The 20,619-nt window shown below is 44.2% G+C and overlaps 1 protein-coding gene across 1 annotated transcript in view; it reads left to right on the top strand.

Annotated features, from left to right (window-relative positions):
* col4a3 (collagen, type IV, alpha 3) overlaps nucleotides 1–20,619 on the top strand; it is an 83,725-nt gene that overhangs the window by 21,792 nt on the left and 41,314 nt on the right. The window contains exons 13-28 of the mRNA XM_083654135.1: nucleotides 1,181–1,255; nucleotides 1,748–1,792; nucleotides 2,971–3,033; nucleotides 5,652–5,696; nucleotides 6,392–6,445; nucleotides 8,552–8,593; nucleotides 9,752–9,833; nucleotides 10,111–10,146; nucleotides 11,943–12,107; nucleotides 13,136–13,228; nucleotides 13,985–14,080; nucleotides 14,573–14,643; nucleotides 14,812–15,000; nucleotides 15,733–15,901; nucleotides 16,270–16,362; nucleotides 17,829–17,933. Coding sequence (XP_083510261.1) covers nucleotides 1,181–1,255; nucleotides 1,748–1,792; nucleotides 2,971–3,033; nucleotides 5,652–5,696; nucleotides 6,392–6,445; nucleotides 8,552–8,593; nucleotides 9,752–9,833; nucleotides 10,111–10,146; nucleotides 11,943–12,107; nucleotides 13,136–13,228; nucleotides 13,985–14,080; nucleotides 14,573–14,643; nucleotides 14,812–15,000; nucleotides 15,733–15,901; nucleotides 16,270–16,362; nucleotides 17,829–17,933 — 1,423 coding nt within the window. The remainder of the gene's footprint in view (nucleotides 1–1,180; nucleotides 1,256–1,747; nucleotides 1,793–2,970; nucleotides 3,034–5,651; nucleotides 5,697–6,391; nucleotides 6,446–8,551; nucleotides 8,594–9,751; nucleotides 9,834–10,110; nucleotides 10,147–11,942; nucleotides 12,108–13,135; nucleotides 13,229–13,984; nucleotides 14,081–14,572; nucleotides 14,644–14,811; nucleotides 15,001–15,732; nucleotides 15,902–16,269; nucleotides 16,363–17,828; nucleotides 17,934–20,619) is intronic.

The following is a 20,619-nucleotide window of genomic DNA, read 5'->3' as shown; positions in this document are numbered from 1 at the left end:
TCCATATTACGGTAGTCAATATATAATATATAAGTTTGCCTTTGTCAAAAACGTTGCTGACTTTGGAGCCATATGACCATTTCCCGGCTAACTAGCATAACATGGGTGGTATCTATTCATCTTGATGTCTCCTCCGCTAATACCAGAGCTCGCAAGAGCACATCAAACACGGATCTGTGTTTTTGAAAAAGACACAAAAATAAGACAAAAAAAGGCACTTCTCTATATGGGGGCAAAATGGCAGGGGCTCAAGCCGACTTTGAGGTCTGTCTGTGCACGTGCCCCTTTGCTGTTGAAAGTATTAAATGTAAACGTGTGGTATTCTCCACCCTCATGCAGGAGATTCATTAAAAAACCGGGAGTTAGCTAGCTCTTTATAATTCAATGCACGTAAAGCTTTTAAGATGAATGACAAAATAAAATGTAAAATTTGCCAGGAAAATAAGTGGACGGCAACAGCTGTCTGATGAGGCTCCAGAGTCCAGACTTTAACTGTGAATATGAGCTACTGCAGCTATGAAACCTGACAGTTTCAAGACAACAAGCGCTAAGCTGGCTGCAGTGTTGAGATACACCCTTGGCAACACCCTTGGTTTAATATTGACTATTTTGGCAGAAATATGATGGATATTGATACGGATGTTATACAGTATGTAATAATTGTGAAGCCATTGATATTAAGCGTTTTTATTGCCAGTGGGTGAACGAGATGTAAAACAAAACCCTCCCCTGATTTCTTCCGTTGCTGTGGGCTGATTTCTGTGTGAAGGACTCTGGGTCGGTTTTCCGCCGAAACAGAAGTGGCGTTTCTGTGCGCTCCTGAGCTCAGCTCTTTTCTACAGCGCTCCACCAGTAAACCAGAGAAGAAGATGATGATCCACAGGCTGCAACTCGAGCTAACGTTAGCTTTAAATGGAGTCTGCTAACCACACACCACCACACAGTCCAACAAAAAGTCCACCTAAGCACAAAAAGAAAGAAAAAAGTTTAATCTAGATAGGTGGAGCTTGTCTGGCCAAGCAGCAGCAATGTGACCGACTTTTTACTCTTTTTACTTTTATGCTTTATTACATTTAAGAGCCTGTACTTTTTTAGTTTTACTTCAGTAAACAGTACTTCTACTTTAAGCGGAGTGTTTTTTTTTATACAAGTAACTTCAAGTGTTGTGTTTGGTTGCCAGGGTGACCGCGGCCCCCCTGGGATTGCTGGTCAGAAAGGAATCAAACTGTACGCAGAGGGACCCAAAGAACTGAAGGTCGGTCTGTCTGTCTGTCTGTCTATAGTACTTATAGTACTATATACCTATAATAGTACTGATATACGTTGTACTTTTGAGAAATCACAGTTTAAGTTTGATACATTTTTCACTCATTATTCACCTTATGTAGCTTGACCCATTGTGTCCCATTGACCCATCGTGTCGCGACTTCCTGTTGTGTTTACCTGCTCAAATGAGTCTGACTCACCTGGTCAAACCTAGTTTGACTCACATATGAGTCAAACCTAGTTTGACTCACATATGAGTCAAACTAGGTTTATGAGTCACAGGAAGTGTAAACACAATCAGAACTTCCGATTGTGTTTACACTTCCTGTTACAGTAGTATCTCAAGCCAGACTGTCTTTTCTACATAAGGTGAATAATGGGAGTCTATAAGGGCAGTTGATCATATTCTATCATCGATGTCCAGATGTCCATCGGACCTCGAGTGTTAGTATTACTTATCTTTTTTCTTTTCTTTTTTCAGGGAGAGCCGGGTGATGTTGGAGGGAAGGGCTGTCGTGGAGCTCCTGTAAGTACCTGTCCGACACGTCCTCGATCTGGGGAGAGTTGTAGACACATGCTTCCTCCGATACATGTGCAGTCACCAGCCAGCTACTTCCTTTCACCTGACAGCGAGGAGTTTCACCGGCAGGACGTAGCGCGTGGGAGGATCACTCTATTCCCCCCAGTTCCCCTCCCCCCCGAACAGGCACCCCGACCGCCCAGAGGAGGCACTAGTGCAGTGACCAGGACTCATACCCCACCGGCTTCCGACCCCTAGCGACGGCAAATTGTGCCTGTAGGAATGCCTGACCAAGCCGGAGGCAACATAGGGGCTCGAACCTGCTAACTTCAATATTTAAAATCACTTATAACTTAAAATCACTTATTCTTCTTATTTGACTACATGTATTTTATTTTATGCATTTCTTTTCTATTTCACTTTTTGCTTGATGCGATACTTGAAGCAATTTTTACATTTACATTTACATTTTGAAAAGTTACAACACAAAAAGTAGATTCTTGTGCTGAATCCAAATGTGACCTCAGTCACGTGTAGCACAGGCCCGTTTGTGTAGAAACGTGATTTTATGAGAAAATATTGATTTTGGCTGTTTTGGGCTTTCATCAGATTTTAGTCAAATAAACCATTCTGTGTAAAGATGATTGTGAAATTCGAATGCTAAATTTAGTTTTGAAGCTCATAATGTTAGGGCGACAAGCAGAACTAGCTTACTTTGTCAAACTTTGAGGCCTTTTCTCCCAGAAACAGTCAAGACATAAAGGGGTGTATCTCACTCGATCTTTGGAGTACAAAGACAATTTCGATGTCACCAGAAAGCTTACATTCCCCCCTTTCCAACAGTCAATGGAACTCAAAATGTTTTCCGGGGTCAATGTGACTGATTTTGATAGAGCTGGTCGCAAATTTCCACCCTCTGGACCGGTGGATTGAGCCCTCATGGACTTCAGTTGTACTTACTGTGATGTTATATAAGCCGCTGATACACAGGCTTTTATTTCTATACAACATATAATATACACACAGAGGAGAGGACTAATGGCTAATTTGGGTATTTCTTACATCGCCCGCAAAGTTTGCGAGTCTGCAAGTGCAGTGAAGTCCGGGTATTTGGATTCAGCCATGGTGTTGTCATTAGTGTGTAGAGGGTCAGGCTGATGTGCGGTGTGTGTTTTCTGTGCCAGGGTCTGCCGGGGAACCAGGGCCTTAAAGGAGACAAGGGGGAGAGAGGTGACCTGGGATCACTGGTAAGAGAGTGAGACACAAATAGAATTTAACAAGGGGGAATTTGCAAAATCTGCGACCACTTACCCACATGTATCCAAGTGTTCATGCATTCTCTCTCTCTCTCTCTCTCTCTCTCTCTCTCTCTCTCTCTCTCTCTCTCTCTCTCTCACACACACACACACACCGCGAATAGAGTGCCAAACGGATTTCATCCGCCATTTGTTTTTCCATAGACATAAATAAAACGCTTAATAGTTTTACTTGGTCAAAAGCGATTCAGCTGTATTTAGAATCAGGAGAGACCATAGAACATTTCACACATTGACTTTGGCCTTTTTTTATGCCTCCGCCGGCGATAGCCAGGCCGGAGGCATTATGGATCCGGGTTGTCCGTCCGTCCGTACGTACGTACGGCTGTCCGTACGTCCGTACGATGTTTGTTAACGCGATATCTGAGGAACGCCTGGACGGAATTTCATCAGATTCGCCTTAAACATTCACTTAGGCTCAAGGATGATCTGATTAGATTTTGGTGGTCAAAGGTCAAAGGTCAAGGTCACTGTGACCCCTCGAACGCCATTTTCAAGCTTGTTAACGCGATATCTGAGGAACGCTTGTACGGAATTTCATCAGATTCGCCTTAAACATTCACTTAGGCTCAAGGATGATCTGATTAGATTTTGGTGGTCAAAGGTCAAAGGTCAAGGTCACTGTGACCTCTCGAACGCCATTTTCAAGCTTGTTAACGCGATATCTGAGGAACGCTTGTACAGAATTTCATCAGATTCGCCTTAAACATTCACTTAGGCTCAAGGATGATCTGATTAGATTTTGGTGGTCAAAGGTCAAAGGTCAAGGTCACTGTGACCTCTCGAACGCCATTTTCACGCTTGTTAACGCGATATCTCAGGAATGCCTTGACGGAATTTAATCAAACTTGTCTCAAACATCGACTTGGACTCAAGGATGAACTGATTAGATTTTGGTGGGCAAAGGTCAAAGGTCAAGGTCACTGTGACCTCTCGAACGCCATTTTCAAGCTTGTTAACGCGATATCTGAGGAACGCCTGGATGGAATTTCATCAAATTTGCCTCAAACATCGACTTAGACTCAAGGATGATCTGATTAGATTTTGGTGGTCAAAGGTCAAAGCTCAAGGTCACTGTGACCTCTCGAACGCCATTTTCACGCTTGTTAACGCGATATCTCAGGAATGCCTTGACGGAATTTAATCAAACTTGTCTCAAACATCGACTTGGACTCAAGGATGAACTGATTAGATTTTGGTTGTCAAAGGTCAAAGGTCAAGGTCACTGTGACCTCTCGAACGCCATTTTCAAGCTTGTTAACGCGATATCTCAGGAATGCCTTGACGGAATTTAATCAAACTTGTCTCAAACATCGACTTGGACTCAAGGATGAACTGATTACATTTTGGTGGTCAAAGGTCAAGGTCACTGTGACCTCTCAAACGCCATTTTCCAGCTTGTTAACGTGATATCTCACGAATACCTTGACGGAATTTCATCAAATTTGCCTCAAACATCTACTTAGACTCAAGGATGAACTGATTCGATTTTGGTGGTCAAAAGTCAAAGGTCAAGGTCACTGTGACCGCTCAAACGCTATTTTCAAGCTTGTTAACGTGATATCTCAGGAATGCCTTGACGGAATTTAATCAAACTTGTCTCAAACATCGACTTGGACTCAAGGATGATCTGATTAGATTTTGGTGGTCAAAGGTCAAAGGTCAAGGTGAGCTCTCGAACGCCATTTTCAAGCTTGTTAACGCGATATCTCAGGAATGCCTTGACGGAATTGAATCAAACTTTTCTCAAATATCGACTTGGACTCAAGGATGAACTGATTACATTTTGGTGGTCAAAGTTCAAGGTCACTGTGACCTCTCACACACCCAATTTCCAAGCTCTGTAACGCAACATCACAGGAGCGTCTTGACGGAATCTCTTCCAATTTGCCTCAAATGGCGATTTGGACTCCAGAATCAACTAATGGCGGAGGCATAAGTCCGCGTTGCGGTCGTTCTAGTTTTTAAATACGTTGGCACTCTATTACCGAAATGCAGGGTGGCAGGGGCAGGGGCAGGACTTAAACTTAACCAATCAACACTTTTCATGCCTAAACACAACCAATCAACACTCCTCATGCCTAAACACAACCAATCAACACTTTTCATGCCTAAACACAACCAATCAACACTCCTCATGCCTAAACACAACCAATCAACACTTTTCATGCCTAAACACAACCAATCAACACTCCTCATGCCTAAACACAACCAATCAACACTCCTCATGCCTAAACACAACCAATCAACACTCCTCATGCCTAAACACAACCAATCAACACTCACTTAAACCCAACCCAGTCATAGAGCTCAACATTCACGTGACGTCTCCAGCCCCGGAAGATAATTCCCAATTCATTTTCTTCATAGACATTTAGAAAAATCCTTCTATAACGAGTTTTAAGGCTGGAACCAAGTCCTCCCCCTGCCACCCTGCGTTTCGGAGATTTGCCCGTTACACCGGCACATGAACGACTCATCAAGTTTGGAGATGAAGTTGTTGGATGAGGCGAAGTGCTGCTCCAACATGGTCTGTTTTTATGTTTCAGGGTAAACCAGGGAAGGATGGAGCCGGCGGACTGCCTGGAACACCGGTAACATGCTAAGCTAACGATAACACTATAAACTACTACGCTAAAGTCAGTTTAGCATTCTGTTCCACTTTAAGTCACAGTCTGGGTAGATTACTTCACATGTTAGCATCCGACTATCTCTATTCCGTTTGAAATCACCTTAGCATTCTTCTATCTCTGTAGTGTTTAAAATTGCCTTAGCATTCTGCAATCTCTGTTGTGTTTCAAATCAGATTAGCAGCCTGTTAGTTCCGTTCCATTTAAAATCACCGTAACATTCTGCTCTCTGTTGTGTTTAAAAGCACGTTCGCATCCTGCTATCTCAGTTCCATTCCAAATGATGTTAGCAAACAGGCCACACCCACAAAGTGGTTCAAGTGCTCTTCAGGTATGCCCAAACCCTCGAATAACCAAGAGTCCGAACTGGACCTGGCTGGGTCTCGGGTCCATCAAAAGAAGTGACTGTGGGTCTGGGTCGGACTCGGGTCCAAGTCTCAGCTTTCTAATAATAGACTGGTGCGATTTGGTTCTGGGTACTTCATTTCCGGGTCTTTTTGCGTTCAGGAACAAATCTTTAGACCCATGAAGATATCTAGTTCAAGTGATCAGCCCTATATATTTCTGTTGCTTTTTATGTCTTTTAAAAAAAAAATCTTTTTCTGGAAGTCACAAAATGTTAACAAGCTAGCAAACTTTCCTGCAAATTCCGTCTGCAGGGAGATCATGGGGATCGTGGCTACCTGGGACCTCCGGGGATTGAGGGAGCCAAGGTTAGTATTTCAAGTGCAGGTGGTTGCCAAACACATACCCATAAAGGTGCGTGGAGGTACTAGGTACTACAGGGGGTACTTGAGAGAAAGGGGAAAATGGATAAATGTAAGAATAAACCATGAAAATAAATGTAACATTAAAATAAATCTGCTCAAGAGGCACTAATTGCAACTCTTTCACTCCTTTTCTTATTTTGTAATGTTATATTGTTCCAAAGGTGGGTTAATATCATCCATTCATTGCATATGCTATAGTTTTCTCTTGCAGTTTACTAAGCAAAATGTTGTATCTGGGTAAAGGGGGTACTTGGATTCAGAAATGAGGGAAAGTTGGTCCTGAAACCAAAACACATTTGAGAAACACTGAAGTCTAAGTACCTATAAGTTCTAGTGGTACCAAGTAGACTAGCCTGCTTAAAAGCATCCTGATAACGTGATCGTGCTGTTTGGCTCTGCATCATTCTGTACTCCAATCCGACCACAGTGATTTGAGTGGGCAGGAGTACTTGCCATGACAGACAACTCCTTCAGCCAATCAGCGTTGCCAAATCCAGTCCTTCACTTCAGCCAATCGGCGTAGGATCCAGTCAAATCCAGCGGTGTCCCTGATTTGCCGGTTGCGAAGTCAACTACAAGGCAGGCACATGATTGGCCCGTGCACTTTGTCATTTCTGGAAATCTCTGTGGGCGGGCTGGAGGCCAGACTGGTCCACAGAATGAATCAGAATGTGAGGTCACCTGATCAGGATGGTTTACCAGGTTACAAGTAGCCTACTATTACCACCAACTACCTATCAGAGATGGCAAAAGTACACACATTCTTAAGTAGAAGAACAGTTACTTGTGTAAAAAAAAAAAGTATACTCTGGTAAAGGTAGAAGTACTGATTCAACTTGTTTACTCAAGTAAAAGTAAAAAAGTAAAGGCTCTGAAATGTAATGAAGTATAAAAGTATTTCTACTTGCCGTTTCTGTGCAAAGCTACAGTAACTGAAACTCATGTCATATTAATATAATTCGAAGACTATTCAACTTAAAAGAGCCCCTCCAAACATGTTTTAAGATGTATAAAGACTATACCGTAGTTTGATTAATAATTTGTGTGACATGGTTTTTCCACAAAAAAGTGCACATAATGGGTGAAAGCTGGGAGAACGCGAAATGAGAGAGACAAACATTACCTACATGTTTTTTGCCTGTAAAAAAAAAAGTAACTTCAGGATTTGATTCTGTCTGTGCGGCGTGGCGTCCACTAGGGGCAGCGCCCACCTGCTTATATTTCAGATTCATAAATTAGTAATCAGATTACACTGACCTTTATGTACAAAATTTAGTCATAGACCATCTGGACGGGTCCAAAGAAAACTTTCATTTCATTTTCATTTTCAACAGTGGACAGTGCCCTGGTATATCCAGCCCCTAAGAATCCTTCATATGAAGAGTGCTGAAAACTGCCATTCATAGGGGCTCTGGATACCAGGCTAAGTGGTCACTACTTGTTAGGCAAAATTTACTTCATTTAGAAAGATATATTTCACTGAATGACAGTCTAACCCGAAGACAGTCTAACCTGAACCTGACTTATATTTGGTTACTATATTTGTAGGTTATATTCTTCTCAGTAAGTCTGAGCTTGTAGCCAAACTCGTCAAATCATTCTGTAGGCTAAATTAAATATTTTCTTTTTGTCGGAAACCTCGTATCTCCAAAAAAGCTGTTTTTCACAAGGAAGAAGAAATATTCGCATTTTTAACATAGTGTAATCGTAATAACAATATTAATAACCAGTAATATAACATCTAGAGATACGGTTTCCGCCCGACAGCGACGCTATGTGAACTCATACAGCAGAGGTTTGAAACTGAGTTCACTGAATTACTCTAGTTTGAATCTTGAAACTTACTTCCATTTTGAGTACTGTATGGTCAGCCAGTCTCAGCTTCTCAGAGCATATCATTGATTTCTTTATTTTAATACAATACTGATGTGTGTGTGTGTGTGTGTGTGTGTGTGTGTGTGTGCGTGTGTGTGTGTGTGTTTGTGTGCATGCGCGCGTGTGCATGTGCGTGTACGGTGTGCGTGCGTGTGTGTTTGCATGCGTTTTCAGGGGGACAAAGGTGACCGTGGGTATCCTGGTCTTCCAGGAGAGGTGAGTTATGAGTTTTGACTATTTTGAAAAGCTAATTAGATGTTAGCTGTTAGCACAGTTAACGAGAGTCAAGTATGCTGGTGTTACCTTAACCTTCCTGTTGTGTTTGTTTCATGTTAATTAGTGGTGTGTTCCCGGTAAAAAATGACCGCGCAATTATAGCTGATTATAAATCCATAATCATTCTTACAGACACACATACGTCACTACATGCCATCACTGCTCATTTTTGGGGACTGTGAACTTAGTTCAAAATTTAAAATTGTGAACTATGAACGTGAACTAGTTCATTTTAATCTGTGATCTGAACTTTGAGCTAGCTCTTGTAGCGTGTGGACTTGCACAACACTGATGGCTTGATTTGTTAAACACCTTTGAGAACACCTCTGCCTCAAGGATAAGTTCAACCCAGTAAAATCGTTCAACAACAAAACAGGAGAACAGGGAACAGTGACTCCCAGGACTATGGTCATCTTCCTGGCAACTTCTCTCCAAAATAAAGAAATGGCCGAGCACGCTTCCTCCGAGACATGGGCAGTAGCCAGCCGCTTCTTTTCACCTGACAGGGGAAGCTTCACTGGTAGGACATAGCATGTGGGAGGCTCATGCTATTCCAACGAGTTCCCCTCCCTCCGAACAGGCGCCCCGAACGACCAGAGGAGGCACCACTTCAGCGACCAGGATATTGCATGTTTTGCTGAGGGGTTCCTATATGAAGGAAACCCCCAGGGGGCACGGGGAGAACATGCAAACTCCACACAGAAAGGCCCTTTTGACGACCCCACCCGGGCGGTGGGCACTCAAGGACATGCGGACGGGCACGCCCTCCTTCAGCGCTCACAGCGTCCCAGGTGGGAATCGAACTCAGGACCTTCTAGCTGTGAGGCGACAGCGCTACCTCTGGGCCACTGTGCCCCCTCAACATGCATTTTTAAAGTATCAATAAGCTCCATCTTCTTCACACACCTGTGATGACATCATCAAGATGACTGACAGGTGTCGGGTGGGGGAAGAGGGCGGGGCTAACACTATACCTGCTGTATACATACAGTTACAGTAACTGCAATGTGTGTGTGCGTATGTATTTGTATGTGTGCTCGGCGTGTGTGCATGCGTGCACATGTGTGTGTGTTCAATTGTCTATGTTTGTTTTTCCAGTTGATCCAGGTTAATAACTTCCTTAAGGGCCAGCACGGCCTCCCCGGCCCCCCGGGACCCCCGGGGCCCACTGGACACACAGGTAATCTACCATAGCCTAGGGCTGCGTAATTAAATAAATAAATAATAATAATAATAATAATAATAATAATGATAGAGGGACATTTCAATTAATTGTGCTCCATTACAGTTAGGATTTAAGCCATGATTTTACAGGGTAGTAATATAGGTACCAGACATGTTTAATTAAGGGTTAATTTAAATTAACCCTATGAAGCCTGTTGTCCAATTAGCAGACAGCAGCAGAGTCAGCTGGTGGCAGTGTGTGTGAACTAACGCGTCTATCTGATCTCTCCCAGGAGTCCTCGGTTTCCCTGGACTGCAGGGCGAGCCAGGTATAGACACCAGTCTCTCTCTCTCTCTCTCTTTCTGAATAGCATCATTTTGCATGGAACAACAACAACAACAACAACAACAAGAATAATGATACTAATAACAACAAGCAAATAGAGTGCCAAAGTTGTGCCCCCTTCTGGGTTAGGCATACAAACCAAGGGATTTCATCCGCCATTCTTTTTCCCATAGATGTTTCAAAAAGCATTCATAAAAATAGTTCATTTTGTCAAACCAAGCGATTCAGCTATATTTAGAATCAGGGGAGTCCATAACATAACATAACATAACATAACATTTCACTCGGACCAAAACTTAAAATCAAAAAATCTCTCCTGATGCTATATAGCTGAGTCGCTTGGTTTGACCAAGCAAAAAGATTAAAAAGTCCAAAGCCGTTTTGCGAAATGTCTATGGGGAAAAATGGCGGATGAAATCCCTTGGTTCGTATGCTTAACCGAGAAGAGCGCGTGACTTTGGCTCTCTATACGAGGGATCAGTTTTGGTAAACAAATGGCTTACGGGGGGTAACTTTATAATGGGACCCTATGGAGCCAGCCTTGAGTGTCTCACTTTACTGTGCTGTTTAATAAATTCACTTCATTTTAAAAAACAGTTCACACAACTTTAACACGACATGCATATTATACATCAAACTCTTGAGCTACTTCTCCTCTCACTCAGAATGTCAAAATATAAGCGATGTGGTGTGGTTTTTGCGATATTAAAGCTGCATTCAGCGATGTTTTTGTGTTAAAATAAGTGTTAATAAGTGTTGTTATTCTGGCAGCAATCAGTGCAATAGAGTGTTTGGTGTGTGTACAGTGTACAGTGTGTACAGTGTTACAGTTGCGGAGATACATCCGCCCTGCATTCATGACTACAGGAGAGAGATAGAGGACAGTGGGGGGCTGGCGGTTCCAAGTTACTGACTAAACACTCTATTTCAGTGATTGCTGTCAGAATGTAGAGCCACTTAACACTTATTTTAACACAAAAACATCGCTGAATGCAGCTTTAACGTTTGTTTGGCTGCGGGGTTCCGCATTTCCAGGTGGTTGTGATGTCACACTGATTTGTCCTATAGTTCCACCTTTGGGTCATTCAGTGATTGGTTGCTGAGTGGACATGAGGTTTGCCAAAAATTCTCCACTGCCTCTCAGTTGAACACATCAGCCCAGTGGGATGTCTCTGAGTGCGTATAGTTCAGGCAAGGTGTGTTTGTTGAACTGATCATCAGCGGACATGGAGGACACCTACAGTATCTAAATCAATCCAGCTGTGGCCTGCAATTACACTGAGCCATTGGCTGAAAGTGGGTGTGGAGTGCTGTTGGCTATAATTGTCCTGCATATCCTGCATCCGTTTATAGCGTCTGTCGTGCACATCCTATCCAAATCACTATACTACACAGACGCAGGGGAAGTATGTCAGGGCACGCCAACGTGTAAGTATCTCCACCAAGGACAGTGACATCAGCTCGTTAGATCGCCGGTTCAAAACCGGTCCGGGGGTGTTCCAATGTGTATGGTCTCATCAGTCGGTATGAGAGGGCCTTTTCTACACCCACATTGTATGAAAACTCATCTCCACGCATTGTCAATGCTGCCCCCTAGTCGCACAAATTTAACATTACATTGGAGACCAATCAGACCCGCTTTGGTGGGGGACAATAACAATAGAACTGTGAAAAACTCTGATAATACTAGAAGGGCATCACCAAGGTCAATAGTCCAGTCTGCTGTGAAAGCAAAATGGAATGGGTTATTGGCTAAGAGACCTCCTGTCTCCCCTCCAGGCGAGGCTCCCCCTGGTCCCCCTGGCCCCCCCGGACCTCCAGGCTTCACTGGAGTGAAGGGAGAGCATGGAGAGCCTGGCCCCGTCATCACCGGACCCCCAGGAACACCTGGGATCCCAGGAGACCACGGGCCAGATGGAGAGCCTGGAGACCCAGGAATACCAGGTACAAAGAGAGAGAGGGATACGGCTTCTTTTTTTTTTTACATCAAAAGTACCACTTTAAATCTTTTTTTGTTACCCAGGAAAGCAGCAGGCGGTGATCACCTTTTAAACTTTTAGATCGCACTCTCAACCTGTTCAGTTTCTCCACAGCTGCGGGCTCTCTCCTCCCCCTCCCTTATCCTTTCTCACACGGCTGCCCAGGCCCAGCGTCATGCCAGCCAAAACAAAATGGAAACTTCTGGTTAAAACTGTCAAAATAATGTAATTTAAACAAGTAAATAGCCTTACTGATGCACATTGGAGGAGAAAAAGGTGTTTCAACAAACAAAGCAGCAAACCTTGTAGCAAAATACTCGTGATGTTAAGATTACGGAGGTGAAACTGTGGCTGTAAACTATAAAGCATGACTCAAAATTAACATCAATGTTAATGTTACAACAAAGGTTTTATTTTGAAAGCCCTAAAGCGGATGACCTACTTACGTTCTGACTGACTTGACAGCTATGTACAGTCTATGCGCCTGGCGCTCATACACTATCTGGTGTGTCAGCCAATCGTGCCTGTATGGACGCCCGACCAAGCTGGACGTAACACGGGGGCGCGAACCTCTGACCCTTGTGTTGGTAGGCAGGGAACCGCTACACTACCCAGATGCCCAGCATGAAACAATAATAATGTTGGTATTTGACCAAAATAAAGCACTACTGTGGACCATTTACATGTCAAATTTACCAGAAGACTCAATTGAACATCCATGCCGTGCAGCCCGACTTCTACGAGAGACCATAGAGCATTTTCTTTTTTTTGTCTGAGTGAAAGTTTCTCTCCTGATTCTAAATATAGCTAAATCACTTGGTTTGACCATGTAAAACTATTTTTATACGCATTTTATGAAATGTCTATGGAAAAAATAATGTTAGATTAAATCCCTTGGTGCAGATGCCGAACCTGGAAGATGGCATGACTTTAGCACGCACAGAGGCTACGTACTGTATGTCCATATTTGGATACAGTCTGCATTTCTGTTAGATCTCGTGCAGGTCGGCTCCGGCCCTCCAGGACCCAGAGGTGTCAGAGGCATGCTGGGAGTTCCTGGAAACAGAGGAGACTATGGACAGAAAGGTAGAAACTACACGCACGCACGCACGCACGCACGCACCCACACACCAGTGGGCAAGCTCTGTCCCTTTCCCACAAGGACGCGGAAGTAACCCAGAAAGCTGTAATTCCTCGAATGGCCACTTGAGGCAGGGCTCAGAAGTCCCCTCGTTCCTGTTCACCCCCATGTTAAAATGCCCCACTTTTAAGCATCTTTACAGCCTGGGCCTTAACACGGTTTTGGTCTAGATAGCTAATTTCACCTTTTCATAACAACTGTAGGGGGGTCATTTCTTATATAACTCGCCCGTTTGGAGTAAAATAGATGATAGAAAAGGGGGTGATTGACAGGTCGCCTGTCCAGTGATCACGCAGCTTGCCGATCATGGACCAATAGCAGGCGGAGCTGCGGCTCTGGGAAACTCCCAGGACTCAACCCGTTCCCTCCCACTATGCTGACGAAAAACCAAGATGGCGATGGCCACCATTTCAACTCAAAGCAGGACCCCAAAGTCAATGGGATAGCTCTGTCCATATTTTGGGTCAGTGGCGCACACACACACACACACACGCACACACACACACACGCACACACACACACACACACACACACACACACACACACACACACACACACTGTATATATGTGTGTGTGTGTGTGTGTGTGTGTGTGTGTGTATGTATGTATATATATATATATATATATATATATATATATATATATATATACAGTATATAATAGAATGATTGATTGATTGATTGATTGTTTGGTTGTGTCAGGTGAGAAGGGAGAGGTGTGTACGATCTGCTCTCGCGGTCCCATCACCCCTGGACCCTCTGGCCCCCCCGGAGAACCTGGTGACCACGGGGATACAGGTAAGAGTCACACAACACTTCTAAACCGTGGCGATACACAAGAGTCTCAGCTTTCCCAATGTATGCAATTCCCAGACTGAGGTGAGAGGTCAAGGGACCCCTTTGAAAATGGCTATGCCAGTTTTCCCCTCGCCCCAAAAAATAGCTTAACTTTGGAGCATTAGTTAGCCCCCTTCCCGACAGACTTTCTGGTTTAATATGATATCAGTATCTTAACTCTAGCTTTACAGCCTCTGAAAGACAGTCATGTTGGCTGAGGGGTTGAAACAAGTCCAATACTACCTTCTGCCCCCCCCCCCCCCCCCCCCGATTCAGATATCTTGTTTGTTTTCTCTTTGAACCGAGAGTCAGTTGCTTACATTGGTTACAAAGACTGGTTACATTTCCAATATCCAAACACAAACTGTTTATCGGTTGCTCGTTATCGGGGCTTCCTGGCTCTGTGCCTTGCTCAGAAGAACCGGAAAAGTCTCACCTGCCTCTGTCCTCCAGGTGCACCCGGCCTTCCAGGCAGTAAAGGTGACCAAGGGCTGAAAGGTATTGACGGACTCCCTGGTCCACAGGTCAGCACCTTATTATGATCCCATTACCTCTTGAAATGACCTCAACTATTACAGTAATCACTGGTCACTAGGGCTTCACAAGACTTCTGTCTGTCTGTCTGTCTGTCTGTCTGTCTGTCTGTCTGTCTGTCTGTCTGTCTGTCTGTCTGTCTGCTTGTCTGTCTGCAGGGTCGGTTTGGTATACCTGGGGTGATGGGCCCTCCAGGACCCCCTGGTGAGCCTGGCATCATGCGGCAGGTGGGCGAGCCGGGTGGGGGGGGGGACACCGGGGCCGCGGGGAAGCCTGGCCAAGATGGGGTCGATGGGGCCCCTGGACTTCCTGCACTGAAAGGCATTCTGGGATTGAAGGGCAACCCTGTGAGTATCACCCTCACTGCACCCATATGCCCTGTTATTTTTTGTACTATGTTGTAAACGGAGTCCACAGCACAAGAATTTCACACGTGATACTTTACTACGGAGTGACAATAAAAATCTTGAATCTTGAATCTTGAATCAATCACAACAGTGTGAGGGCTGCCTCAGAGCCAGTCACAGTGGGGGGAGGGCTGCCTCAGAGCCAATAACAGGAGGGTGAGGGTTTGGAACTGGATAGTCTCTCAAGACAGACATGTTGGCTCCCGCAATTTACAAATGCTCCCACCTACCAATTAAATCTGTTCTTTGGGGGGTCTCAAAGTTGGTAAAGAAACAAGGCACGATATCCACTCAAAATAAGGTGGGCTATCCGCTATTTCCCCACTTAATAATAATAATAATAATAAATTCAATTTATATAGCACGCTTTAAAATCCAAGGACTTCACAAGGTGCTTGTGAAGTCTTGTGATTGGTTGAATAATATTGAACTTCCTTCTGGTGTGAAGCATTTGTTTTTCTTTGGAAGATGACAACTTACTCTGACAAAGTTTTAATGGGCGAAAGTACAGACTGTCTCTGGAAAATTGTAGAAGAAATAGTATGGCTTGAGAGAGCAACTGGACTAATACTGTACTAACTGTTTGGAACTAAGAAAACGTGTATACTAGCAGTTTATTGTAATGGTTTTAGTATTATGGGATGTGTATGGCGCTAATCGATTCTGTTCCAGGGGCCTCCGGGGCCCAAGGGGGACAGGGGCCCTGCGGGGCAGGGGGGCCCCTCAGGGCGAACAGGACAGACGGGGACACAAGGCCCTCCTGGCATCGGACTCCCGGGACCTCCGGGACCAAAGGGCAACCTGGGAGTTCTGGGACACCGGGGCACTCCTGGAGATCCAGGTAAAACCAATGGGACTCTGGAGAGGAGGGTTAGGGTTAGGTAAGACCGATGGAATTCTGGAGAGGAGGGCGGTTAGATAAGTCTGTGTTTGTATGCGCAAAATACCGCGAAATGCATTGTTATCAATATCAACTGCTCTTGCTAACAATGGCTAGCCTGGCTAGAGCTAACCCTGGCTGGTTTCTCGACTGTTTAAATGGAACATCGTCAATTCAACAGTGAAATCCTTCGCTCCCAGTTTTAATGGAATGAAGAACCATTATTATCGAGAAGATGGCAAATAGGTGAATCTCCAAAGATTTTGGCGTGGTCATTTAACAGACTGTCTGTCTGTCTGTCTGTCTGTCTGTCTGTCTGTTCTTTCCAGGGGAGAAAGGATCTCCTGGTGAAACCAGGACGACTCCTGGAGATCCAGGCCAGAAGGGAGAGAAAGGTTTACCTGGCAATGCTGGACCTGAAGGTGAGAGAGCAAAATACCGACCTATCTACTCTGTCTCTATGTTCTGGTGTTATCTCTCTACTGTACTCTGTCTCTATATTCTGGTGTTATCTCTCTACTGTACTCTGGCTCTATGTTCTGGTGTTATCTCTCTACTGTACTCTGGCTCTATGTGCTGGTGTTATCTCTCTACTGTACTCTGGCTCTATGTTCTGGTGTTATCTATCTACTGTACTCTGGCTCTATGTTCTGGTGTTATCTATCTACTGTACTCTGGTTCTATGTGCTGCTGGTGTTATCTATCTACTCTACTCTGGCTCTATGTTCTGGTGTTATCTATCTACTGTACTCTGTCTCTATGTTCTGGTGTTATCTATCTACTGTACTCTGGCTCTATGTTCTGGTGTTATCTATCTACTGTACTCTGGTTCTATGTTCTGGTGTTATCTATCTACTGTACTCTGGCTCTATGTTCTGGTGTTATCTATCTACTGTACTCTGGCTCTATGTTCTGGTGTTATCTATCTACTGTACTCTGGTTCTATGTGCTGCTGGTGTTATCTATCTACTGTACTCTGGTTCTATGTGCTGGTGTTATCTCTCTACTCTGGTTCTATGTTCTGGTGTTATCTCTCTACTCTGGCTCTATGTTCTGGTGTTATCTCTCTACTGTACTCTGTCTCTATGTTCTGGTGTTATCTATCTACTGTACTCTGGTTCTATGTGCTGGTGTTATCTCTCTACTCTGGTTCTATGTTCTGGTGTTATCTCTCTACTCTGGCTCTATGTTCTGGTGTTATCTCTCTACTGTACTCTGGCTCTATGTTCTGGTGTTATCTATCTACTGTACTCTGGTTCTATGTGCTGGTGTTATCTCTCTACTCTGGTTCTATGTTCTGGTGTTATCTCTCTACTCTGGCTCTATGTTCTGGTGTTATCTCTCTACTGTACTCTGTCTCTATGTTCTGGTGTTATCTATCTACTGTACTCTGGTTCTATGTGCTGGTGTTATCTCTCTACTCTGGTTCTATGTTCTGGTGTTATCTCTCTACTCTGGCTCTATGTTCTGGTGTTATCTCTCTACTGTACTCTGGCTCTATGTTCTGGTGTTATCTATCTACTGTACTCTGGTTCTATGTGCTGGTGTTATCTCTCTACTCTGGTTCTATGTTCTGGTGTTATCTCTCTACTCTGGCTCTATGTTCTGGTGTTATCTCTCTACTGTACTCTGTCTCTATGTTCTGGTGTTATCTATCTACTGTACTCTGGTTCTATGTGCTGGTGTTATCTCTCTACTCTGGTTCTATGTTCTGGTGTTATCTCTCTACTCTGGCTCTATGTTCTGGTGTTATCTCTCTACTCTGGTTCTATGTTCTGGTGTTATCTCTCTACTGTACTCTGGCTCTATGTGCTGGTGTTATCTATCTACTCTGGGTCTATCTGCTGGTGTCATCTATCTAACCCTAGCTATATGCTCCTCCTCTTAGGGACCACAGGACTTCCTGGTTTCCCAGGGTTCCCTGGGCTGTCAGGAGAAAAGGGCTCCAGAGGCTTTTCTGTCCAGGGCCCCCCAGGAAATGTCGGGGTCAAAGGTCAGGCGACATCTAACCATAACCAAATAGTTCTGCTCCAAAACATCTACAGTATCTATCATCAATCAATCAATATCCTTTATTTAACCAGGTAAAAGTCTCATTGAGATTAAAACTCTCTTTTCCAAGAGCGACCTGGCCAAGAGAGCAGCATAAAACATTGTTACAACAAATACAATACAAACAGAGAAATACACTGTCACACATGAGAGAACACATATCTAGTTAATATGCAAAATAAGGTCAAGGACCAAAAGAAAATCCAGTTATGATGCATATATAGGTACAATATTCTACAACAATCTCACTCAAATTTAGGGGCAGTTACAATGATTGAGAGTACTGTTTTCTCAATCCTTTAAAAGTGACTTACCATAAATCCCCCCAAAGTAATTATCTCTGATAATTTCAGGTCCTTCTGTACATTATTCCAGGAGGAAGGGGCAGCATATCTGAGGGCCTTTTGCCTAAATTCAGTTCTAGCTGTAGGGACTAACATCTGAAGAGTATTGTGAGAGTGTAGGTCATACTGATTTTGTTTTTTAACACATGTATACACACAGAGAAGGAGGAACCCAGCCTAAGGAGAGATTTATATGTAACGGCACAGGCGAGGCCCGAGGTCTCCAATTTACAAGCCCAAGACGTTAACCATCCGACCAAAGGGACAATCCCTTTGGCCAAGGACCAACGTCTTGGGCTTGTAAGTTGGAGACCTCGGGTTCGAAACCAGCCTCGCCTGTGCCGTTACATTGGTGTCAGAAGTGGGATGTTGGGATGGAAGGCGTAGTCCCTGGAGCGTGAAGGACCGCGGAGACGTTGAAGCGGCAGGGGCTGCGCTTCCCACAGGTGGAGGTAGTGTAGCGAACCGGGGTCTGGGTGCATAAAGCGAGTACGTTGGTCTTTGGCCAAACGGATTGTCCCTTTGGTCGGATGGTTAACGTCTTGGACTTGTAAGTTGGAGACCTCGGGTTCGAAACCAGCCTCCCCTGTGCCGTTGCATTGGTGTCAGAAGTGGGATTCAAACCCTTATTTATCCCCAAACAACACTATGTTGTACACATTCCAACATGAGTTCAAAATAAAGTGTTCAGAATAAAATCACAAACTCACTTGCACTGCAGGGTGCAGCCTGCACGCTCATAAACACACCTGGAACTCAATAGAGCAGCTTCAATCTCCCCTCTAAATGTGGTGAAAAACGTACAAAATATGACGCTGGTCTGCTGTCCTGAGTTGCGCTCAGCGTGGTGGAGACCTCACACACAGGGACACGTTTACACTGTTACCGGAATCTACATGAATCGGCAAGAATACAAAATCATCATTCATCAAGCTTAGTCTGGTAACTTAATTACACTCATCTGCTCACACTGATGGCCATAATTCTGTCATTCACAGTTTCCCCTTCACATTCGCTGTTTTCTTCCTGATTAAGATCTCGTGTGAGTTCAGTCTTCTCACGGAGTTTAGCCACAAGCTGGCCTTAAAGTGACAGTGTTACACCAAATAAAAGAACAGTTCCAACAGTGTTAATTGCAAAGGCGAATCCTACCACCTTATGTAAACCCAAAAGAAATAAAATAAATAGTCTGTAGCCCATTGTTCACCCGGCTACATATATATAAAAGTCAACCAATGTGATTGTCTGCAGGCATACAGAGGACACTGAGCAGTAGTGTAAGATTGCTACAGCCAGTAATACAACATAAAGAACAAGGGTATATCCAACTTATTTAAGTACTGGTCAGGTGCATTCATAAAAAGCAGATCACCAAAGGGTAAAAATAAAATAAAATCAAGCGCTTCCTTGACTGGAGTGAGAAACAGGCTTTATTTCTAAAAAATAAATCTAGTTTAAGCTTCACATTAGAAACACGTTTTTCAATGTGTGCTTTTAACACGTTGAGTGCCATAGCCGAGATATCTCGTCTTACATAATCCAACGGTTGAGTTGGTCGGCCAGCCAGCGCGCTGGAGAAAGCCAGTGTAATTTTCAAGGAAGTAGCTGGGCGAAAACTCTTTCGATTTCACACACACACACACACACACACACACACACACACGCACGCGCGCGCGCACACACACACACACTCGAGTACCTTTGCGCATAAATAAGACCAGAATCGCAAAAGCTTATTCAAAGCTCTCAGCCGACACCTCAAGAAACAGTTTTACAGTCCAGACGGCCGCGGAGAATCCTCCCTCCGCAGCACAGACGGAGGGAGGAGTTTGGAGACACACACACACTCTCTCTCTCTCTCTCTCTCTCTCTCTAGTCCCGAGAGAGAGAGAGAGAGAGAGAGAGAGAGAGAGAGAGGAGAGAGAGAGAGAGAGAGAGAGAGAGAGAGAGAGAGAGAGAGCACACAGAGTGGGAGACAGACACGCTGTGGGGGCAAAGAACGGACAGAGATCTCTTCCTCTCAGAGCCGCGGAGCAACGCGCGAACACACACACACACACACACACACACACACACACACAATACAGTATACAGACTTGCCCAAGGGCACCCATAATCACAGGCAGGTGACTGTTCTGCTGTTTGATTGAATTTCACAAAACTGCGATTATCTCAGCTTCCTGTCTCAGACGCTAAAACCATGCTGTACTCAACGGCTAATATCTACATAACTACTAACTCTGCAAACTAACTCTTTTAGACAGAGAAAGCACACATTCTATT

The sequence above is a fragment of the Poromitra crassiceps genome (assembly GCF_964638095.1).
Source record: "Poromitra crassiceps genome assembly, chromosome: 18".
In the NCBI taxonomy this organism is placed as follows: Eukaryota; Metazoa; Chordata; class Actinopteri; order Beryciformes; family Melamphaidae; genus Poromitra; species Poromitra crassiceps.
Note: the sequence above shows the minus strand (reverse complement) of the source record. Positions and strands in the feature narration are given on the sequence as shown.